This window comes from Chanodichthys erythropterus, chromosome 10 (genome assembly GCF_024489055.1).
Source record: "Chanodichthys erythropterus isolate Z2021 chromosome 10, ASM2448905v1, whole genome shotgun sequence".
Lineage (NCBI taxonomy): Eukaryota > Metazoa > Chordata > Actinopteri > Cypriniformes > Xenocyprididae > Chanodichthys > Chanodichthys erythropterus.
In genome coordinates this window covers 3,536,580-3,562,687 of record NC_090230.1, presented here as the reverse complement: position 1 = coordinate 3,562,687, position 26,108 = coordinate 3,536,580, and the positions used below count along the sequence as shown (strand labels likewise).

The 26,108-nt window shown below is 35.7% G+C and overlaps 1 protein-coding gene across 1 annotated transcript; it reads right to left on the bottom strand.

The window, feature by feature from the left end:
• Positions 1–6,968: 6,968 nt before the first annotated feature.
• alpi.1 (alkaline phosphatase, intestinal, tandem duplicate 1) lies at positions 6,969–22,021 on the bottom strand. The gene is made up of 11 exons (XM_067395834.1): positions 21,934–22,021; positions 21,470–21,589; positions 19,310–19,425; positions 17,637–17,811; positions 16,962–17,134; positions 13,822–13,956; positions 13,670–13,745; positions 13,432–13,566; positions 13,156–13,347; positions 9,446–9,562; positions 6,969–7,240 (listed from the first exon to the last, which is right to left on the bottom strand). Exons 1-11 carry the CDS (start codon positions 22,019–22,021, stop codon positions 6,969–6,971), a joined length of 1,599 nt encoding a protein of 532 aa, XP_067251935.1.
• Between the last annotated feature and the right edge of the window lie 4,087 nt (positions 22,022–26,108).

Below are 26,108 nucleotides of genomic sequence, written 5' to 3'. Positions count from 1 at the left end.
TTTCTATGTCCGCAGGTCAGGCTGTCAGGTTCGCCGACAGCTTCGATGGATGGCTGTGCCCTCCGCTGCCAGGTCAGGTTCCTGTCGAACCAAAGGAGATGTTACGTGGCCTAACTGCCCAGGGTGCCATGAAGGCTTCTCCTGTGAGCGAGAGCTCAACAGGTGAGATTGAAATAAGGCCGGGCGGTGTAAAGTAGACAGATCAATGGTAATTGCGCTGTCTGACACACACCCGAAACACGCACACAGAAATCCTCTTCTCAGACGCCATTATAACGTTGCTTAATTTGATGTCAGAGATGTTTCTAATAGTTGTGTTTTCAATTGTTTTCTTAATTTCAGAAAAACCTACAGAACGCAGGAAGAGGAAACGAATTCTTTCTTTCCTCAACAGGCCGTGGAAGGCGATGAAGAGTCCTTTCCGGTGCTGTTGCCCCTGTAGTGATGTGGATGTTGTGGAGCCTTTTGTCCCTTCACCAGATCTGGAGCCAGAGTCTGATCCCGAGCCACCGTCACCTGCTCCAGATCACTCCGGCGTCAAGCCAAGTAATGGTAAGTCGGCAGTGGTTATTTCTCCAACGTTATTTTGTCAGTTTTATTTTCCCCATTTTAATATGATTTTTTCGACACAACCAGCACTGATATTTTTTTAAATAAAACAATCGTTTTTCTTCCTTTCAGAAAAACCTACAGAACGCAGGAAGAGGAAAAGAATTCGTTCTTTCCTCAACAGGCTGTGGAAGGTGATGAAGAGTCCTCTCCGGTGCTGTTGCCCCTGTAGTGATGTGCATGTTGTGGAGCCTTTTGTCCCTTCACCAGATCTGGAGCCAGAGCCTGATCCCGAACCACCGTCACCTGCTCCAGATCTGGAGCCAGAGTCTGATCCCGAGCCACCGTCACCTGCTCCAGATCTGGAGCCAGAGTCTGATCCCGAGCCACCGTCACCTGCTCCAGATCTGGAGCCAGAGCCTGATCCCGAGCCACCGTCACCTGCTCCAGATCTGGAGCCAGAGCCTGATCCCGAGCCACCGTCACCTGCTCCAGATCTGGAGCCAGAGCCTGATCCCGAGCCACCGTCACCTGCTCCAGATCTGGAGCCAGAGCCTGATCCCGAACCACCGTCACCTGCTCCAGATCTGGAGCCAGAGTCTGATCCCGAGCCACCGTCACCTGCTCCAGATCTGGAGCCAGAGTCTGATCCCGAGCCACCGTCACCTGCTCCAGATCTGGAACCAGAGCCTGATCCCGAGCCACCGTCACCTGCTCCAGATCTGGAGCCAGAGTCTGATCCCGAGCCACCGTCACCTGCTCCAGATCTGGAGCCAGAGTCTGATCCCGAGCCACCATCACCTGCTCCAGATCTGGAGCCAGAGCCTGATCCCGAGCCACCGTCACCTGCTCCAGATCACTCCGTCGTCAAGCCAAGTAATGGTAAGTCGGCAGTGGTTATTTCTCCAATGTTATTTTGTCAGTTTTATTTTCCCCATTTTAATATGATTTTCTCGACACAACCAGCACTGATATTTTTTTTAAATGAAACAATGGCTCTAGCAATCTCATATTTCTTAGATTTTACTGTTTGTTTTTCAGAGTCCTTTCGGTCTCTGTATAACGTGGGAAAGATGCTTGGATCCGGAGGATTTGGCAGGGTGTACGAGGGAACGCGCAAATTTGATGGCAAAAAGGTAAACTTACCGAATTGTACAAACATTTTGCTCTTGCATGCATCAAAACATATTTAAAACAATTTACACCAACGGTTTAATACTTAGTGCAAGATCAGGTGCTTGAATACTGTTATGATTTTTGTTGTTGTTGTTTTTGTTTTTTGCAGGTCGCCATCAAGCAGATGCTCAAGATTGACAACGATCGTTATCTTCATATTGTAAGTTGGCCAAAGCCTGAATATGTATTTAGTTGTTTAAGTGCAGATTACTTTAGTTGATACACCTGTAGGAAGCATCAGGTGTGAATGTGATTGACAAATAAGCCTAGAGGCACCAAATATCTTTGAGCTGAAAAGCCTCTTTTGAACGTATCTAAAAAGATCAAAGAAAAGTACATTTAAAAATGACATGTTTTCTTCAGATTTTTACCCAGCTAACCTTCTGTCTACTACTTTTCTCTAGCCTGGGCACCCCAAACCTCTCGTTACCGAAGTGGCGCTGCTGCTGATGATGAGGCGAGAACCCATAAGCCCCTACGTCATACATCTATACGAGTGGTTTGAACATCCTCAAACGTTCAATCTCGTTATGGAGTACCCGGAACCCTGCGAGAGCCTGCATGACTTCATCACCCGTAACCCTCGACTGTGTGAACCAGCCGCACAGATCATCGTGCTACAGGCTATGATGGCGCTACTACACTGCATCGAGCGTGGTGTTTTTCACCATGACATCCATGCTCGGAATTTCCTGTTGAACAAAGACACGTTTCGTCTCAAGCTGATAGACTTTGGCTGCGGTCAGCTATTTAGTAGTGATGGCTACGAGAGCAAATTATACATCGGTGAGTATTTTGGGAGTGTGGAAACCTGAATGTAGTGACTTACTAATTATTTGTTGCTTGAAAATGTGCAAATGTCTTGCTTACAGGAGCACCGGCTTACTGCCCACCTGAAGTCCTGACCAAACCTCGCTTCCACGCCGTCCCAACAAATGTCTGGGCCCTAGGAGTCTTGTTGTACAAGATGGTGAACGGACGTTGTCCTTTTCACAGTAGAAGAGAAATCACACAGGCCAAAATTACATTTCATAACTCCACATTATCCGAAGGTGAGTGAATAATATTGATAACACTGATAAACACGCATGAAGCAAAGGCTCTGTACAGAAACAGTTAAAGGTGAAGTATGTAAGATTTTTTTACAAAGCATCTTGCTCCCGTTCAGAAAGACACATTTTCAGTAAGACAAATGCAACGCAGCTAAACGTAGTCCTAATATGCTGGACCTGAATAATGCCTTCACAAGAACCAGTAAGAGCTGAGTTTGTGATGTTCCATTTGGGGAAGACACTGTGCACGGAAGGGGCCTTTCGAAAATATGCTTTATTTTGTAAGAAACGACATACTTCACTTTTAAAGTAAAAATAAGGACCATTTTCCATGCTATTTTCATAGATGCCAAGTCACATGGTCAGGACTAACCAGCTCTCTCCTTATTAAAATTTGTATAGAATGTGCAGATCTGATTATCCAGTGCCTAGCCCGGGATCCCACTAAACGGCCGACGTTAGAGCAGATGTTTCAGCATGAATGGATTACAAGTGATCTAGATTGGGGAAGTTCAGGAGATTCAATCCGTCTGTGATTTCAGGTGCGAGGAAGTGTAACAGACAGAGTAGGATTATTATCACGTGTCTTCAATTCTGGATCATTTGCAGTGAGGTGTTCATTGTAATGTTCTTGTTATAGTCAAGTCAAGTCAAGCTCATTTATATAGCGCTTTATACGATACAGATTGTTTCAAAGCGGCTTTGTGGTAATAAACAGGAAAATAACAGAATCAGTGGTGCAAACAGAAAATATAAAATTGTTCATGAGTTGACTTGTTCATATGATCTTTGTATTTGACAGGAAATAACATACTTGCTGTCCTTGGTGGAAGACTTGACCCGAAGCCTGAAGTCCAACCCCAACCCGACAGGGAACTCGGAGCCCGTCCACGTCTGAGCGAGAACACGAGAGACTGCGAGACTGGAACCAAATCATCAAGTCATCACAGCCACATTTGCTTTGTTTTAAAATGAATTTTTGCTTTGTTTTTTAAAAAGTCAAGACACCTCATCTTTATTTCTATAGCGCCTCGTATATGACCAATCTGTACATATGTATATATCATTTTTGAATTAAAGAAATGTTTTTTTAAACAGTCTCGGCCTAGGAGGAACCTTTGAAGTGAAAAGGCAAAGACCTCTTTTTGTGCTTCCCAAAATAAAATTAAATAAAAATGTAAATAAAACTCTACATGATATCAAATGTTTGGAGGTTTCACCATGACAACAAGAACTCCTTGGTCTTTAACAATGACTGACATTAATTTAGTGATCAAATTTAGCACTATGATCAAAATGTTGTAATCATAATAACTAAACTTCAAATTGTCATAAATCAACACCTCCGTGAAATGTTATGGAGTTTCTAATAGAAATATGACTTTCTGTAACAAAACAGGCCATTGATTTTGTACAATCATGTTTATCCAACATCAGGCATTTTGGGAGACACAACAAGTGAACAGGGAAATTATATATCAATATTCCTATGAAATATTAGACGTTATCATGAAAATGTTGCCAATTATTGCTCCCATTATTACACTTCTTTTTTCATTACATGTTGCCCCAAGAACACATTCATATGCAAATTAGATACAATGTATCACATTTAAGGCCGTTTTACCCACACATTGCATCAAGTAAAACAGTATATCAATCAATTCCGTTATATCTTTGATTAGTTGAGAATCATTGTTACATCCCCATCTAGTCTAGGGTTTAAGGAACAGGATAAATATGGTGTGATGTGTGGAGGCAGCATGGTGCAATTCCCAACATCAGGGCTTTTACTCAATATTAAAATAAACAAGTTAATTTATTGTACAGATGTGGGAGGATTAAGGCTTCAAGAGGGGGCAAGGCCAAAATAACAAACATAAACCCTCTAACTATTTAAGAAGAAACTAACTAATCTACAAAAGAAACGAAAACCAAAATACAATAATACACTAACTCCCTAACTAACTTAAACAAGAGAAAACAAGATATAAAGAAAATGGCACCCACCTCTCTACTAACCCTTCCCCAAATGATTAACAAAATAAACTTAGGTAAAGAAAAACAATAACAATACAAATGGAAATAACTTACAAAACATAAGGGTTTTCTGGTAGCACAAAGTACAACAAAAAGTGTCAACACAATGACACCAAAGAAGAAGAAGAAAAAAAAAATCAACAAGGTATAAGTCAAAAACATCTAATAAGGCTTTCTGGGTTGGGAAAAAAAAGCCTCACAATGCAGCCTCCACACACAAACACACACACACTGCTCTCTTTGTGCAATGGTGCTGCTTAAATCCCCACAGCTTCCTGTCCTCCTCCAATCACATCAGATCACCAATCACTGGAGTGAAAGGGATAAAAACAAAACAAACAAAACAAAAACATACGTCTTTGGACGTAACAATCATCTTTATAAAAGTTTGGTAAAAAAAAAAAAAATCCTGAACCCTAAAAATTGATTTGTAAATGGCATGTATATTGTTTTTGCCTATACATGTCATTTCGTGTCTTTTTATTTTTTTAAACAAACATTGTCCCTTTGTGTAAGTATAATCAAATATATTTAAGACTGATTGACATATTCATCATGACTTAAAGTTATGCAGATCATTCTTGGAGACTAGTTACAGTAACTTCTTGTACAGTAATTGATATACAGTGGGTACGGAAAGTATTCAGACCCCCTTAAATTTTTCACTCTTTGTTATATTGCAGCCATTTGCTAAAATCATTTAAGTTAATTTTTTTCCTCATTAATGTACACACAGCACCCCACATTGACAGAAAAACACAGAATTGTTGACATTTTTGCAGATTTATTAAAAAAGAAAAACTGAAATATCACATGGTCCTAAGTATTCAGACCCTTTGCTGTGACACTCATATATTTAACTGAGATGGAACTGAGATTAACTAAGATGGTTCTACACCTTCATTCGGCACTCAAGGTTCCTAAGAGCACCATAATCCTTAAATGGAAGACGTTTGGGATGACCAGAACCCTTCCTAGAGCTGGCCGTCCGGCCAAACTGAGCTATTGGGGGAGAAGAGCCTTGGTGAGAGAGGTAAAGAAGAACCCAAAGATCACTGTGGCTGAGCTCCAGAGATGCAGTCGGGAGATGGGAGAAAGTTGTAGAAAGTCAACCATCACTGCAGCCCTCCACCAGTCGAGGCTTTATGGCAGCATCATAATGTGGGTGTTTTTCAGCTGCAGGGACAGGATGACTGGTTGCAATCGAGGGAAAGATAAATGCGGGCTAGTACAGGGATATCCTGGACGAAAACCTTCTCCAGAGTGCTCAGGACCTCAGACTGGGCCGAAGGTTTACCTTCCAACAAGACAATGACCCTAAGCACACAGCTAAAATAACGAAGGAGTGGCTTCACAACAACTCTGTGACTATTCTTGAATGGCCCAGCCAGAGCCCTGACTTAAACCCAATTGAGCATCTCTGGAGAGACCTAAAAATGGCTGTCCACCAACGTTTACCATCCAACCTGACAGAACTGGAGAGGGTCTGCAAGGAGGAATGGCAGAGGATCCCCAAATCCAGGTGTGAAAAACTTGTTGCATCTTTCCCAAAAAGACTCATGGCTGTATTAGATCAAAAGGGTGCTTCTACTAAATACTGAGCAAAGGGGCTGAATACTTCGGACCATGTGATATTTCAGTTTTTCATTTTTAATAAATCTGCAAAAATGTCAACAAATCTGTGTTTTTCTGTCAATATGGGGTGCTGTGTGTTATTAATGAGGAAAAAAAAAGGATTTTAGCAAATGGCTGCAAATATAACAAAGAGTGAAAAATGTAAGGGGGTCTGAATACTTTCTGTATCCACTATATATAATCTCTTTCAATATCTGACAGCAATTATGAAACTGTTATTTTATTGATAATACCAACAATATGACTAATGTTTTCTTTTACAAAGTTTATTGGTCTCACATGTTTGAAATTTATAATCACAGTGCAAAAGAGTTTTCCATTCTGCAATATATACAAAAAATATCTGGATATAAATCCCCTGTAAAAAAAAGAAAAAAAACAAAAAAAAAACAACCTTTACATTTATATACACAGCATTGCACATCTGGAAAGAGCACCAAACTTCAATATAAACTATTTGGGTTATAAATCTCCAAAAATCCCCAAAGAGTCCTGGGGCCTCAATCACTCAGTCTGTCATCTTGTGACAAGCCAAAACATGCCGGTTAGTGAGATAAGAAGCCCTGAAAGAGTGTTTTTACATCCACCGGAGTCATGAAGATGCAGTGGACAGTTAGTGTAGGGCTCCAGGCATGCTGCATAAGCCATGACGTGGGCCACGTAATTCTGTTCCTTGACTCCATGAAAGAGGTGAGCCATTGGGCCTTTGGCGTAGATAGCCACATCTTCCCCTCCATGTGTCTCTGATTCTAAAGGAACGGCAGCTTGTTGCATGTACTCTTCATCAACTACAAACAGAATAAAATACTGTATGATAGTAGCATAAATATACAGTATACAATACTGTGCAAAAGTCTTAGGTCACCAGCTTGTGTTGTTTTAGCAGTTTTAATGAGCATCCATATTTATTTTTTTGGTCTTTATTACAATACAAATAGAAAATAGAGGACAAAATGGATTCTTTAAGCAAAAATCAGTATTTAGTGGGACCTCCTGGACTTCTTCCAGTTTCTCAAAGAAGAAAATCTGAGAAAGGATTAGTGAGGGGTAATTGAGAATGAATGGGGGAAAGTCACGTTAGAGGAGGCAATGCCTTTATAGCGCTATGATTGGATATGGTTGGTTCGTGCGATAAATCCTGCCTCATGTTTTCGTGTGCTTTCTGCGTTCGTGAATAGGCCTGAATGAAGACCATGATGCCATTCACGAGTTCACACTTACAAATAAGTCAGGTAAATAAATTGGTAAAAGTATTTGGCGTGCTGTCCGGGGAGAGGGCTCCAAACTTGGCAATCTGCCTGAACACAGAGTACCCCATCCCCTTTTAGATTATATGAAGTAACCCAGAGAGTGTGAGGAGAAGGGGTGGTGGAGGGAAACTGTCGAGGATCCTTCTGTGAGTTTTGACTGTGATTATACAGGCCTGAACTCATGCCGATTGGGTAGATACGTTGATTACAGATTGTTGACAGCTGGTTGAGATGACGTAATCATTAAGATGACGCAATGATTGGGTAGCTTATTTGACTTGTTCCTCCTGAACTACGTTAATGAAACATAATTTAATGGGAAAACTAATTAAAAAGTAAGTAAAAAAACTCAGCCACTTAAATATCAATGCTTTATGTCACATCAAAATCAAACTTGAAATGGCCTGAAAACATGATGACTGCGGGGGGTTTTAGTGAGCAATCAGCTTGGTGAAATTAAAGGTATCTTTGTGTCTGTGACCAGAGTGTACAAATTTGATGACTGCTGAAAATATGTTGACTATTAAAAAGAAAAGCTGAACATTAGTTAAAAAAAAATAAAAAAATAAAACTTGTTTAAATTTTTACTGCCTTTAGTTATATGATGACTTCATTGCAAATTCACCTAAGTTTATAGGTGCATTCATGACATGTAGAAAGTACCATAATTATGATATTCCGACTTGTAAAAAGCGTTCACATCCTCGTAGAACTTAATTACAACTTGTAAACTGTGAATTTCCCAGACTGCCCTCCAAAAAACAAACAAAATCAAACAAAAAAACAACCCTATTGGTCATTTTCAAGCACCTTATAACGACATATACTATTTACGTTTTAAAGTCATGCGCCCTCTAGCTGGTGAAAAAATAATGACAGTGTCATGTTATATCTGTCGTCATAAAATGATGTATGACTGTCATCACCAATCAAAATGTGTGTTCATTTAAATGCAATGTGTGGACTTTTTACACCATTTCTCCTATTTCTATTTAGCAATTTCTAATTTTTTTAAATTAACAACTACACCCACCCCACCCCTTAAACCTACTCTTAGTGATTTATAGTGCATATACACTTTATGAGCACATGCGTTCCCTGGGATAAAAACCACGATCCCATGATTGCATATTGTTATATATTGCAATGCCCAATTGAGTTATGCGAAACCCGAAATATGACGTAGATAAAAGGGAACAGTGCATTAAAATGAAAGTGTCCTGTTGTCGATAGGGGCGCACCTTTAGCAAACACTCCTATGGGTTGTATTTCAGGTAAGTGATAAATTACCTATTTAGGTGTATTGGTTGGAGAACATGTTGGAATTTCCTGAGAGCTCCCGCTTGTACTACCTGACTACCAAATGACTGCTGCAGATTCATTTTGCCATTGATAGTGTTGCCATAGAAATGCATAATTCCAAGTCTGAGGACATGAACAGCTTAGAGTAGAACGTCATGGTAATTACGACATGGTATTAACACAGCATATATCTCAAAATTCTGACATAATATTATACAAATTCTGATATAAGCTCACAATTGCAAGTTATATAGATATAAATGTGCAATTCTGAAGAAAAATAATTGTGAGATAAAAAGTTGCAATTGCATTTTTCCACTATAAAGAACCTTTTGCGGGATTGAAGGTTTCCATATTAAAGCTTCATGGAACCAAAGATGTCAATAGACAACCTTTATTTTAAGAGTGTAGGTACAGGTACTAAAATAAGTGCACACTTACAATAATCCACTGCTGAAACGTTTCCTCTTGTTCCGTTCACATGAAAGTATCCTGGTCCATTAGCATACAAGATACTAGTGAATGGAAGACTATCCTCAGCCTTCTTGGGTGCCAGACCTGAAAGACAAATAACACAGATATATATATATATATATATATATATATATATATATATATATATATATATATATATATATATATAGAGAGAGAGAGAGAGAGAGAGAGAGAGAGAGAGAGAGAGAGAGAGAGAGAGAGTTTATTGTAGCATAGCAGTGAAAAAGCACAATGGGTTTAATTGAACCCTGAACTTTCTAAACTCAAACCTAACCTATAATTTCAACTGAAACTTGTGTGTCATAACCCTCTGCTGATCTTCAGCCATTTTGGGTAAAACTTGGTAAAAGGTTTGGCACTTGCTATGTTAAAAAAAAAAAAAAAATGGACATGATTCGAAAAGGTTAAATGGTCCTGAAAAAAAAAATAGTCACTTGACCTCCTCATGGTCAAAAATGACCGCATTGGAAATGAATCAGAGATTAATTTCATCTCGTGGAAATGTTTGGTATTGCTCCCAAACAAAATCTTACTGAAAGCCTTTTTTTTTTTTTGAGATATCAACACTGTAAAAAATGACCGTGATTGTAACAGTAAAAGACTGTAAAAATGCTGGTTTACAGAAAGTTTCCGTACTATATACGGTGATTAACTGTAATAGATCTAATGGTACATTTCATGTAATTTTACGGTAAAATACTGTTAAATTCACAGTTTTTGGAAGTGAAAAATAACAATTCATTGTAAAATTTACAGTGAAAAACCGTAAATTGACATTCCCACAATTCCCTGTGTGACACTTCACATTTGATATATTTTCGTTGAAATAACTCTTTTTCTTCTTAGTTTTTCTCATTTTTTTTTTTCTAATCAGTTATGTACATTAGGGTTTTATGTTACATCTAATGTTGTTAAATTAATGTTTATTGCATTTTTAAAATTTCATGCATGTTACCATGATAGTGTTTAGTGTGTGTGTGAATGACACTGTGTGCACCTTCTATATTTAGTGTTGTCCTTCTCAGCTTGTGGAAAAACTTTGATTCATCATGTGACTCTTATCACCACTGTGTTTGGTGACTGTCAGTGTATTATAAAGGTACAAAACAGATATTAGTACTTCATTATGTTGGTAAATTAACATGAAATACGTTATTTTACTGTAAATTTAACAGATTCTTTTTTACGTTGCTACTGTATTTTTTACGGTAAAGTTCTGGCAACCACAGCTGCCATTTTTTTATCGTAAATTTTACTGGGATTTTTTTTTTACAGTGAAGCTCAAATTTGGAACACAACTTTGAGATTTATGTATTAGATTTTCTCGCAATTTTGCAACGTTTTGGAAAATATATAGGCCTATTTAATATAAAAATTTAAATTAGTATTCTTGTGCATTTTTCATAAACTAAAAGTTCTATAACTTTTTTTAAGATAACTTTTTATTTTTATTATTATTATTTTTATTATTATTTTATTATAATTATTATTTATTTATTTATTTATTTATTTTTTATTTACTTTTTTTTTCACTTTAGTGATAATCTGCCAAGTGCCTTTTGTAAAAAGAGTTCAAACTGAAGTTTGTGCGCTGCTTTTAGAAATTAATTTAACAATTTTAGAAATTTCATTTTCAGGACTATGCTCAAAAAATGGAATAAAAGCATTACAACTGCTACATAAGTATAATTTAGTACCATAAAATCCCCTAAAAAAACAAAAAATTAAATTAATATATTAAAATATTATCAAACTAATACATAGAACATTCATTTCATTGAAATATATAAAAATATGTAATTTTTGGCCACCACACAAGGAGCACCAGAAGATTATTTGTAACTACATATTTATAATGATAAAGTTGCAATTTTGTACATTTAAAAATACTAACATTAAAATGTAAAAATGAATAACATACTACAGTTAAAATTATAATAATAACCTTTAGATGTGCTTTAGTATGTTAATCAACAAATCAAAATAATTGTATTTCTTTAAAGCATGACAAAGTCACTTATAAATGCACTTAAGTGGCCTTTTATTTCAGTGCTATTTTATCTACAAATAGTTTTTTAAAATATATTTTTAAGAGTTGAAGTGCACCACAAGTGCACATGCTCGCTTTTTTTTTTTTTTTTTCCAAGGGTAGCATCCAGTTTGTCACCTAAAAATAGATATTTAACTTCTTAACTTAGTTTTTAAATTACTTTTCGCATATTGTTATAGATCTAGATAATCAAAAGAGCTTAACCAGTTAATGCTATGCTAAGCTAGTAGGTTATCTTTGGTTCCAAAGAAAGTGAAATATAGGAGGATCTATAGAATACTTTTGACGTAATCAATAGGTCATTTTATTATGCCTTTCTTAACCCATTTTAGCCCACCGGCAACTATAGTTGCTGCGGTTTTTAGATGTTTTCCATGTTTTATGTCTCAATGACATGCAAGAAAACAACCAAATAAAGGATTTCAAGAACAACAACAAAAAAAGGTATTCACTTCCTTCCTGTGACAACTGGAAGGCTGTCAACTTCCTACCCCTACTTACAGGAAGCATACTGAAGGCAAACCCTCCCAAAGAAAAGTAATTTTCATGTTAATATTAAGATTTTTTTGCTGACATATATATATCTACATAATCATGAGGGTCTCTAGACTCATTCAAACAAAACAAGTCTTGCAAGAGATCTATAGTTTTTTGTATACTTAGTCAAAAGTCCAAGCGGGAACTATAGTTGCCGGTGGGCAAATGACTAAGTACATATATTATGGGGAAATGGGGTATACTGTGGTTAATGGGTTAATAAATCAAAGTTATTGGTCTTGTTTAGTGCATTTTGCTTTCATAATATTTTATATTGATATATATTGTTATTTGTTTATTTATTTTTTAATTTATTTATTTTTTGTTTGATTTATACATAATCTGAAAGGTGAATATATATATAAGCTTTCCTTTGATGAATGGTTTGTTAGGATAGGACATTTGACCAAGATACACCTATTTGAAAATTTGGAATCTGAAGGTGCAAAAAAAATCAAAATATTTAAAAAAAATCGCCTTTAAAGTTTTTGACCCATACAATGTATTGTTGGCTATAGGTACTATACCCGTGCGACTTTTGACTGGTTTTGTGGTCCAGGATCATATATAGGAGTCATTTTTTTCTAATGCACAATGTAATTTAACTTTCAATGCTCTGTTAGAGCAGCTTAATGGCTGCACTTTGTTCTGCACTATGTTCCACCACTTTAAGACTAATGGATTTGTTGTTTGTTTTGTTTTCATATTCAAGAAATTATAAGCTTGATGCAGCTTTTTTGTGTTCGTATCAAATGTTCTTCGACTTTGATTGATCTGTTGAAACCAGTTATTTTGAAATAGGTGCCAAATTTTCTCCTCCTATTCAAATTTTACATTGAAGGGGTGCATACAACATATTTGCCCACCGGCAACTATAGTTGCCACTCATTCAAATACGTTTTTTAAGAAAAAAAGAAAAGAAAAAAAACCTGAGGAAAATAAATGCAGAACATGTTCACATAGGACACTATTAACAGGACTATATGCATGAAATCAATCAGAAAAATTTGGGCACAAATGGGTTAACATTGTCATTATTTGAAAACAAAGACAGGAATTAAGGATGTACCAAAAATAGGGTTTCCTCGGGGGGTGTTTCCACCAAATGTGAAGACATGGGAATGATCTGCAGTGACAACAGTGAGAGTGTCCGATTCACTAGTCAGCTCAGACGCTTTCTGAATTGCCCGGTCAAACATGATGGTTTCAGTCAGAGCAAGCTTGGCAACTCCATCATGGTGTCCATGGTCTATTCTACCTCGTACAACACAAACAGAGATAAGTTTCATTGTTAGCAGAACATCTTGATAAAACAGTTACACCACAGCAATTGATAAATACTCATCTTCCACAAAGAGGAAAAACCCTTTAGGATTCTTGCTGAGGATCTGAATGGCTTTCTCTGTCATGTCCACAATAGAGGGGTCACGGGTACGATTCCTAAACACTTCAAATCTCATATCTTTGGGTTCAAACAGACCTGAATGAGAAATATGAATGAGAATATCATAGTGGCAGACAATATGAATGAGAATATCATAGTGGCAGACTGACAATGCAGAATCCTTGTAAACTGGCATTACCCATCAGGCAGTCTGTTGTTTTAACATTTACTGCATTAAGCTGCTCTTTGTTCCAAACATACTGGGCATTCCTTCCCTAATAAACAAAACAGATTGTAACAGTGGTTTACAATCACAATTCACGCTGTGATAAATGGATTTCTTGGTGATACCTTACAAGCCTTTAGCCAAACGTCAATGAGGTTCTTTTTGTCTTTGCGATCCCCTTTGCGAGAGGATGAAGAGGGGTATTCTGGATCAGGCGTACCCTTGGGTGTCATGTACATACGGCCACCGCCAAGAATTACCTACAATGGAGACACATATTTGACTTTTACGCACCCCTAGTCTCAAAAAAGTTAACAATTAGTTATTTAATATATGCATTTGGTATTTAAATGATACCATTGTGTATTTAAGTCACTGCATTGTTGAAAAAGCTACTTTGAAGGTTTAGCTTGCTAAGCCACAAGCTAATAATAATTTGAAGTTGTTAAACGCTATGCTACAAGCTAAAAACAAAAAGTAGCTAACTACATTTAAGTTACTTTACAGAGTATTCTGTTTTTAATCAATATATAAATATCTAGGGATGTGCCCAAAGCTGACATGGTTAGGCTTGCTGCAGTTGTCGGTTACATTACAGTACATCAGTTTTCATTTATCACGTGCAGATAGTAATGAGAGATGACTGACAGGACGATGTTGGAGGATTTGGTGCGCAACAGATGCTGAGCACCATTGACAAATATCTTTTCTTGTAAAATGTGTGTACCGCCGCTCCCTATACATGCATGATCGCAAATTCGAAAGTTAAAGTAAAAAGCATTCAAAAGTGATTGCAGTACCCCGTATATTGAAAGCAGCTCCCTAATATTTTCCCAACTAATTGCGAGAGAACACAAAAGCATTTAAATATATTTTTTCCTCCCATCTCATATATTTTTTTTCTGTCTCTTTAGGGGCTCCATAGAATCTGTTATCTTTTTTTCAAATTTGGGATTCGGCTTCGGCACTATAAATATCTCAAATAGGGTGACAGTGATATTGAAATGTAATATCGAATAACACACTACAGTTAAATTATAATCAAGCAATTGTGCTTTAGTATGTTTAGTATGTTAAAGCACCATGTGCTTTAGTATGTTAGTCAACAGATCAAAATAAATGTACTTCTTTAAAGCACAGCAAAAGATTATTAAAACACAACTTAAAACTTTTAATTTGACATTATTACAAAGTGCACTTTTTAAAACTTAAAGGGGTCATGCCATGAGAAATCAAATTTGTCTTGCTCTTTTGACATATAAAAGTTAAAAAATACTTTTGCATATGCCTGCCTCCAGAGCAAGACATCAACGAATAGTTATTCATCATTCTACACTTGAAGGATGAGCCCCGCCCACTGGCATTCAGTTGCTTAACGGCTGACATTTGCCAAACTGGATGTGAGCATCGCATCAAAAGCAAATAGAAGCCATTATGATCACAAAGACAAGGGGAAATCAAGCTTTTGAAGTGGCTGGCCCCACTCTCTGGAACAATCTTCCAAACTCTGTCAGAATGGCTTCCCGTTTATCTGAGTTTAAATCATGCCTTAAAACTCATCTTTTCTCTCTCGCATTTGGTATATAATATGTAGGTATTTGAGTGCGTTTATGTATGTGTATATGTTTATGCATGTATGTGTATGTATGTGTATGTCTATATATGTGTATATAATGTGTATTTATGCATGTGTATGTATGCGTATGTATATATCATGTATGTCATATGTATGTACATGTGTGTGTACGTGCATATATCTGTATATATATGTAAGTGTGTATGTATGTGGGTATATATATGGATGTATATATATGTGTATATGTGTATATGTGTGTGTATATAGTGTCTATATTTCTCTGCATTCTGTTTCTTTGTCTTTTAACTGTTTCTTTCATACTTTATGTACACTCCTCATCCAATTGTTGTACAGCACTTTGGTCGGCCTCTGGCTGTTTTTAAATATGCTTTAGAAATAAACCGAACTTGAACTTGAACTATACAGTATAGAGATGCCCATTCAGTTTTTGATGTATTCCATGCGCTTGAGGCCAGATTTACACTAGGGCCTATTTGTTTTAAAACAGCGTTTTAAAATTAAAACAATCTTCGTATACACTGGTGTTTCCTCAGTGTTTCAGAAACTATCTCCATCTACATACATGACCGAAAATGCATGTCACATGACCGTTCATGCACACTGGACATGCGCGTACAAGTAGAAACAGTTGCCTCTTGCGCATGTAGGCAGCTGCAGTATTTAAAAAAATGCAGAGTTTAACTGCACAATGGCTGCTAAAAATTACAACAAAGCCAGCAATGATTGCAGTTCAGTCTCCATGTTATTGTTCACACAGTCATCAAGGATACGCAGAGCGAACATGGGCAGCCATGCCATCCTTTTTAAAAGTCTCCATTTTGGTCCGCTTCTACTGAAACGCAACCCCGGTGTTATAACAAAATAAAACAAGGTCAGCGGCATTTTTGATAGTTTCCGTTTTTGAGGTTCGAAAACGCTGGTGTAGTGTAAATGACAGGCGTAACCATAGCAAAACTTGGGCGTTTTAAAATGAAAATGCACTAGTGTAAATGGGGCCTGTGTCTGTCATCAACAGGACAAATGGAAATGTTAAAAAACGTTTGCTTTGACGCATCCAATTTAAGCAGCTCATTTACAACTCTGTACAGACTTCAGAAAGAAACCAATGTCGGAAACAAAGGGATTGTTTATTTTAAATGTCATCTAGGATTGTGTCTGAGGATTATATGTTTGTTCGGAGCATTTTGTTTTGTTGAAAGATGATGCAGCCAACTGTACTGGATCTAACAGCAGCTGCATCACGAACCATGAGTAAATGATTTCATAATGCTTTGTCTGTAAATTACGGTTTTATATGGATTACTTTCTCACGTGCAATTGTGAGTAGGCATTGATACTGTTTCCTATGCAGTGATGTTAATCAACACTACAAGTGCACATTCAATACAATAAAGCGCACTTCATTTTCGTAAGGGTAGCATCTAGTTTGTCACCTAAAATGGAAATTTGATCAGTCTGATTAAATAGACTGCATTAAACTTGAACAGGTAAATGTTCACTAAATATAATACAGAATTTTAAATATAGTAGGGTCTCGAAATGGTGAATCATTTTTGTGAGTCTGTTCATTTACATGAACAATCTGAATGAAACAATTCACTATAACAAATCAATAAAAAAAACAATTATTAATGAACTGAAATAATCAGACATTGGGGTAGCACTTACATCAATGTCAGTGTTGGTCACCAGCTGCGTGGCGATGTCTGTGCAGCCCTGTCGGAGGGCGGCGGAGGGCACGTCTGCATCACTGTACCAGCTGCGGCTGACGGAGTGGGCGTAGGCAGCAGCAGGTGAAGCGTGCTGAACTCTGGTGGTGGTCACAATGCCGACAGACTTTCCTTGATATACATATGAACCACACACCATTACATACTGCATGAGTAAGGCAATCTTATAACACACTGTGACAAAATAAACAAAATATTTAAGTACATCCAACTTTATTTGCATACATATAGCCTACTATGCAGTGCACTCACATAAAGCTATAATATGTAGAAAATCTTGCTAATTGCAACTATAAGGCATGAAGATATTAAGATATTATAACCATTAACATCATGCTTTTCTGTAAAGCTGCTTTGAAACACTGTGTATTATAAAAAGTGCTATATAAATACATTTTACTTAGCGTGACATTTTTTCTTCTGGAGAACACAAAAGGAGAACTATAAATGAAAGGAAATGAGGACTGGAGTTGTCAAGCTCATAACAAAAAACAAACAAAACCAGTCCACATGAAATATGTTCACTATATAATTTTAAGAACATCATCAACAACAACAACAACAACAACAACAACAGAAAAACATTGTGATAGTGAGTCTAAATAGAAAATACCTTGTGTTTTGGCACGATGTAACACTGAGAAAACCTCATTGCCAAAAGTTGTGTTGCACTCATAGGCCACGGCTTTTGCACTCAAACCCACTGTCTTGGCATTAGCCTTCACACCACAGTGGTATGCAGTAGCTGTGCTGGCACTGTCTGCCACTTGCTTGTCAACACTATAAGTCTGTTTGTAAACACATCATATTATCAACTTAAGTCATCAACTTAAACTAATGATAGTGTTAAAAACAGGCTGCTGTTAATAACTAGATAATTTCCATAATTTGATAAATATCCCTATACAGTACTCATTGTAACTATGCCATAAAAAAAAAAAAAAAAAAATAATAATAATATATATATATATATATATATATATATATATATATATATATATATATATATATATATATATATATATATATGTAAGCAAAAAAGGTACGAGAGGCTGTGCTGCATCGTGAATGAGTCACGGCTGAAGGGCATTGTTAGGCGAAGCGGAGTGCCAGCCTAGTACCCCTTCAGCCGTGACTCATTCATGATACAGCACAGCCTCTCGTACCTTACAATACAAATATCAATACAAATATTACAAATATTAAAGCCAAAGATATATATCAATGCAACTTAATATATATCAATGCAACTTTCATGAAGTAAACTTTCACTAAAAGCTTTCCTTCCGCCAGAAAAAAATTGTCCCTGACCGTGAACAACAACAGAAGTTACATTATCACACCATTAGATGGCAGAAAAGACTGTCTTTATGAGTGTGTCAGTCAGTAGCGGAGATTTTTACTTTGAATAGACTGAATTGTTGTGAACACGGAACAAGACGCAACTCACAAATGTTTTGCCTAGCACTGTCAGTCACAGGAAAACTCCTTAACTGTTAAAAGGACAGGATAATACATCGGACATTTAAACAGATTTTTTATTATGAACATAGTTTTATCGTGAATAAAACACAGCTATTGACCAATCAGAATCAAGGACAGGAACTAACCGTTTTATAAATATATATACTCCACATCTACAGTATCAATATTCGCTCTCCCTCATGTGTGTTTTTCGGGGGCACAGGTTGCGGTAGTATCTAAACTCCTCAGGAATTTTTTTTACTTTGTTTGCTATTAAAGCAAAGGTTTTTTTTTCGATAACTTCCTTTAACCTACACCTATCAGTAATTATTGCAGAGCCATCAGAAAAACAGTTAGCCAATTATATGTCAATTATAATGTAATATGTATATTATACACAAGTACTGTTTTTTTTTTTTTTTTTTTTAAATACTTTTAAGATTTGAAGTACACTACAAGGGCACATTCAGTACATTTAAACGCACTTCTTTTACAGGATCATAGTGATTTCAGTGTAATTAAAGTTACATTTTGATAAAGAAGACATTTTTATTTGGAATAATGTGCACTGATGTGTAGTAAGAATGTAAATAGGTTTTTGTGTTGTCTTTAAAGACACTGTTCTGCTTTTTAAGAGTTTACACCCAGAATTTCAATATGGAACACGAGAAATGCAATCTCAGGACAAGCATGCAGCAAACTTTTTCATACACTGCATAACCAAAACATGCCTTTATTCTTCCATAACGAGACTGTTATTAATTATATCTTCAGCTGATTAGCATAGAGATAAAACCAGGTGGGAAATGGGAAGCTTCAGACCTTTGACAGGGCGAGATATGGAAATGTATCCATGGCCAAAACAGTCTCCTCCCCCGATTGCCCTTCCATCTGACCTCGCAGTATACGGGCGGCTGAAACCGTGGACACACCCATCCCTGAAAGATGAACAGATAAAAGTTACTGTCATAAATAATAATCGCAGCTTAACCCTGAGCTCAAAACCATTCATAAACTCTACAATAAAATATGGGGTAAGAAGTAACAGGTATGTGCATAAGGGGTGATATACAGATAAGCAATCATTATTGTAAAATAAACCCCAACAGATGGATTAGGAACATCTGACTGTGCATTATCCCACTTATTACACAGCTACTTATGAAATAAAACATAAATATACTTAAAATATTTAATTTTATTACTGTACTTGAGAAGAATGAGATCTTGGAGTGATACAGAGGAATTTAGAATCAAGTATTCCAGAGAGTGTAAAAGAGTGTAAAAATTGTTATACAGATAAAAGCAACAAAATTTAGTTATAAACCCTTGCAAAAAGAAGTGTGCTTAATTGTATTGAATGTGCATTTGTAGTGTACTTCCAATCTTAGAAGCAGTGCTGGGGGTAACTCATTTCAAGTAATGTGAGTTATGTAATCAGATTACTTTTTTCAAGTAAAGTAATACATCATTTTTTAAATTTACATAATATTGAGTTATTTTTGTAATGCAAGTTACTTTGTTTTCCCATGTACTGACTGACAGCTTTCCTGTCCTCATGTGGAGAGAAATCGTGATTAATTGCAGAGGCATTGTGCGCTGTGTGAACGTGATAGTTATCGTCTAGACTAAATGTGAGCATGCATTCACTCATCACAAAATTCAGTATTCCAATTCAGAATATACTGAATACAGATTCAGTATATAAATGTATAAAAACTGTGAAATTCAAACTCATAATATTACCCAAACCTGCAATGATTAAATATGTTAAAACTAATATACTTAATGTATTTAATCTCACTTTATTAACCAATGTCTTTGCTGCTGACTTTCGATGATCCAATTTAACCATACTAATAAGACAAATGACTTCAAAAACATCACAATTTGTTTGAGCTGCACCCTCTACTATACAAGCGTGAATTTGCATTTCCTTTAGCCGGAGACTTATTCATTTCACTTTTGTTTTTACTTTAAAGTTACTTTTTTTAGGTAGTAACTCAATATTACATTTAAAAGTAACTTTCCCCAACAGTGCTTAGGAGTATATTTAAAAAATAAATAAATAAATACTTTCATGAATGTTTCTTAACACACTTAAGTAGTTTACATTTTAAATCATTGTTTTAAAAATCTTTTGTTGTGTTTTAAAGAAGAAGTACACTTATTTTGATGTGAAAGCATACTAAAGCACATGTAAAGTACATGAACTGTATTGTGTTATTCAGTATCACTTATAAAGCTTATATATTTAAAATGTACTTAATCGCAACTTCCTCATTACAAATGTGAAATTACAAATATATTTAAATACATGAAATACAAGTTTAGTAAAGACAGTATATTTCATTTTGCCCTAAATGCTTGTCAGTACTATATTTAAAAGTAATTATGAAATTACATATAAATTTGTACTTAAGTTCTGCTTTAAGCGGGTCAAAAAGCACCCTTAATGGGTTAGTTCACCAAAAAATGTAAAAATGTAATTTCTGTCATTAATTACTCACCCTCAAGGTCACACCCATAAGACCTTCATTCATCTTCGGAACACAAATTAAGATATTTTTGATGAAATCCGAGGGTATCTGATCCACACATAGCCAACAACATCATTGCATTTTATGTCCAGAAAGGTAGTAAAAACATTGTTAAAATAGTCCACGTGACTACAGTAGTTCAACCGAAATATTATGAAGCGACGAGAATACTTTTTGTGCGCAAAAACAAAACAAAAAATAACTTTATTTAACATTTAACGTTGACAATGACGTTGCTGCCTATGTGTGGTTCAGATACCCTCAGATTTCCTCAATAATATCTTAATTTGTGTACCGAAGATGAGCGAAGATCTTAGGGGTTTGGAACGACATGAGGGCGAGTAATTAATAACAGAAATTAAATTTTTGGGTGAACTAACCCTTTAAGTGAATTAATTATATTTAATAAAAAGTGTTGAGTTAAGTTGGATTAATAACTCACCATCACCAAGGAAGAGGATGATGTTTTTTGCGCGGTGCGCTCGTAGTGGCAGTGTAAGGGCAGCCTGCAATGTCCTCCTGGCCTGATCGTTCCAATATGCAGGTTCTTTCTCCCATTCATCTACATACCAGAACAAACACGACACTTTAAACAGCTTCTCCTTCTTGGAAATAGCGTTGGTCTGAGGCTGTAACTCTTCTGAAGAGGCTCCACCACAAACCTGCCCTGACAAGACCTGAACACCCCTTGCTAACGGGAAAGCAGCCACAGTGAGACTTTTCAACAAAGTGGTATAAATCTACACTCAACTTTTCAAAGAACCTCCAAACACCAGCTCTTGATGATCCAGATTCAACCTACACACCTACATGCGAAACACCCACGATTCCAACAGAGGACATTACCTGTCTACCCACCAAGCGCTAATTTTAGAAATACGGACAATAAGAGCGCTGTGTCCTTACCCACGGGCTCTACACTGCAGCTGGTGCTCAGGAGGAGGTGGGCCAAAAGGAGCAGCACGCCGGGGGCCCGGCAATAAACCAAACACATCCCGAGCCACAGAGAAAAGGAGCGACTTCACTACACCTCGACGCTGGAAAGGAGTGTCTCCACAAAACCTCCAGCCCCTGCTTTTTAAACTCAGGGTGTGTTGCAAGCCTGGGCCCCAGACAGCTCATAGGCTCGTGTTGACGATGGGGGACCACACAGGGCCAGGAAGCCCCTTGACTTTTTTTCCCCATTTTTTTTTTGTTTTTAGAAAACTGTTCTTCCTTGTTTCTTTTCTTCCTTTCTTTCCCCAGCTCTCCTGAGATTTGCTCTTGGAAACCGAATGGCCCCTTTGATGTTGCAAATTGCATTAATGTGTGTTTTTCATTCAATGGTTAATCGGCAGGAGAAAAAGCAGCATTCATGTTGGCACTCAAGCCATATTGCTTTTTTGTTATTATTATGACTTGGAAAATTAATCTAGAATGTGTGAAATGTCAAGCACGCCAATTCTTGTAAGGTTTCATACTACGATGTAGGCTACTAATGTAACATTGACCCTTGATTACATTTAAATTTGATATATTTTAAATGCACTAAATTGGAGCTTCATTACAAATGTGTAATAAATATATTTAAATACAGTTTAATTACATTAGAGTAAATTTTGTTGAGCATTTGGTAGTACACTTTAACCATATTTCAACTATGATGAATATTTTACGTATATTTTACATATAGTGAAGTCCAACTTAAATGGATCAAATCATTATAAAGTTCAGCTAATTGCATTTAATATAAATGTAAACTATAATACATTTTCATTTTTTTGTAAATAACATGCATTTAAGTGTCTAAAAAAATGTTGGTAACACTTTACAATACGGTTCATTTGTTAAACATTAGTTAATGGATTAACTAACATGAACTAACAATGAGCAATACATTTGTTACTGTATTTACTAATCTTCGTTAGTGTTAGTTAATGAGAATACAGTTGTTCATTCTTTGTTCATGTTAGTTTACAGTGCATTAACTAATGTTAACAAGCTTTTAATAATGTATTAGTAAATGTTGAAATTAACATTAACAAAGATTAATAAATGCTGTATAAGTGCAGTTCATTATTAGTTCATGTTAACAAATGTAGTTAACTAATGTTAACTAATGAACCATATTGTAAAGTGTTACCAAAATTTTATATTCAGTTTGCACTTAAGTATATTCTTTTAAAGTATATTATTTTCCTATAAGTACACTTTTTAAAAGTATGCTAAAGTGTACTTCTTTTCCAAAAGGGTAAAACACAGATGGTCACACCTATTATTATTGACTGCAGCAGTATTTTACTTTATTTACATATGAAACATGAAGTGAAAATACAGAGCTCATTCTGTCCCAAACAAGTCAAGACGGGGAAGAACTTGTTATTAAGGGATGTACATACAATCAGTGTTTAGTTGTTTATGGTTTCCGAGCAACGTCCTATATTGGTCTTTATATAGAATTCAAATGATGTGCACTAACAAGGGTGTATTATGGCTATTTTGTGACTTCAAATAGGGCTCATCCAAAAAGAGTCAAAGTTATGCTATTATTATCATCATGTTACTATATTTGATTTATTTAATGTGAAGGTAATTTTAGATTGCAGCCATAAAATTCCAAAAAATTCAGTTAACACTGGAGTCTGGTCATACCCATACCCATAATGTAGCTAATTATTGAACAATGGTGTCTTTTATTTTACTGCTGTTGCTGCTGTTTTATGTAAACAATAAACCAATTTAAGTCCATGTGTTACAGTGATTTTACTTTAGTAATTGATGGTTTGCTGACTAACTCTGCACCCTTGGATTGTTTTGTGGGAAATAAACGTAAGCAGCATTTTTCTTCAATGAGGTAGTGGAGAATTAATGTTGTAAAAATAGAGAGAGACAGAGAGAAACAGAGAGGATAGGAAAAAACTGAAGACAACAGTATGAAAGAGTCCTGGAACGTTGACTTTAAATCCAGAAATGCTCTTGCTGCACACTGTTAATGAGGCTTAAAGAGCATCTCATCTGTATCGGATGGACAAGATGTCCAACAGCACTGCGGACTCCACACTCATTTGTGGTAAATCAAGCAGCTAATAAAAGCAGAAATATTAACCATTCTTTCACTGAGGCCTCACATGATGTGACCGCACTGCACGTACCAAAATATGAGCAGAGAAACTTAATACTCGGCTAGCTGAGACACGTCAGGCCATTGTTATGGTAGGCACTGCTTTTAAAGGCTGAACTTGAGATTAAGCTAATAATGAGTTGCGGTAAGACTAAAACCAGCTCCAGCTCTGTTTGGAACTATTTTCCACTATCCTTCTAAAATTTTCCCATAGCCTTTACACTGGAAGTGTTGTTATCCAAAAACCTTAACTAAACAGAGACTACAACTGTTCAACTGTTTTGGATACAAAAACTGTGGTAAATGTTGTGTTACAGATTGCAACAGTTACATTTTGGAAATAAAAATATTCATGTTTATATATACATACATACATATACACATATATACATATACACACATATATATATATATATATACACATACACATATATACATATACACACATACACATATATATACACACATACACATATATATACACACATATATATATATATATATATATATATATATATATATATATATATATATATATATATATATATATATATATATATATATATATATATATATATATATTACACACATACATATACATATATATACACACATATAATGTGTTAATTCCAGGTAGGTACCAAGGCAACGTTTCTTATTTTCATTTAGTTAACTTTCTAGTTCACTAGAAAAATTAATAAAAATTATACTGACATATATATAAAAACACAACAAAATGACTAAAAGTTTAACAAAACTTTAAAGGAGATTATAATGATAAAATCTAGTTTAGAATATTATTAAAAACTATAGTAGTATTTCAATGATACTAAACTGTGGCTGACTCTGATGTGAATGTCAATAAATCTTTTAATAGAAGAGTTTGACCATTTTATGAAGAAAAAAAAAAACGTGTAAAATGTCATGTGGTACAATACCAGAACCTATAATGATAATTATTATTTTAGCTATTTTTAAATTATGATTTAGATTAAGAATACACAATGTATTTGTAAATGATGTATTTAATTATGTACTCAAGGTGTATGAAAATATATTATTGTTTCCTTTTTACTTGGTGGTTACACCACATGACATTTTATTGTCCTTTAATTGAATCTTTTCTTGAAATTGCTATATAAAATTTCAAACCATATGAAGCACATTTCTAAGAACTACACACAAGTTAAAATAGATTTTTGAAAAAGATTTTTTTGTGGACACCCATGAAGAGTTGTGAAAGACAATAAAGACAATAGCTTAATCTTTTTCAATTAAATTAAGTCAGTAGTAGTAGTTCATTCCCTTAAAAAATAACTTATTTGCACATTTTTTTCATACAAATGCTTTAAACCAAACATAAGTCATTTGTAATTCAAGTTAATTCATTTCAGAACAGCAGCATTTGTTCAAGGATTTTTTTGAAATGTCAATGGAGCAAAATTAGAAAAATACTTCAGTAGCCTCGGCCACTAGAAAAGTGGTCAAAAAATAAAATACCAAGAAATACAAAATATGATAAATAAAAGCGGACCAAACACTAACCCCTGTGGAACACCTTGAGTAACTGACTGGCTCTGATTGAACATAAAATGTCTTTAATAGTTCTTCAGTTACACACTTGACCCAAAAATATGTCTGATCCATTTAGTTGTCATCTCAAAAATAACAATACGAGACAAGAGTACAAATCCATATGTATAATCAAAATGTACTAGAGCCATACATGACATCACGACATTTATGTGAATTGAAATCAAAGAATAGCAATGGAAGTAGTTTTCCAGTAAACAAGAAACTCTTTACATCTGGTAGAGCACTTCATGGGAGAGAATGAGCAGAACCTTTAATGCAATACCATTGAGTTTCCAGCGCGTAGATATGACTCTTACTTTATTACTTTTACTATAAGATTGTGACAACTAAGGAGTTGAATATCTGTCAGTTTTACTACTGAAGAGTTGCACATAGTGTCTATATA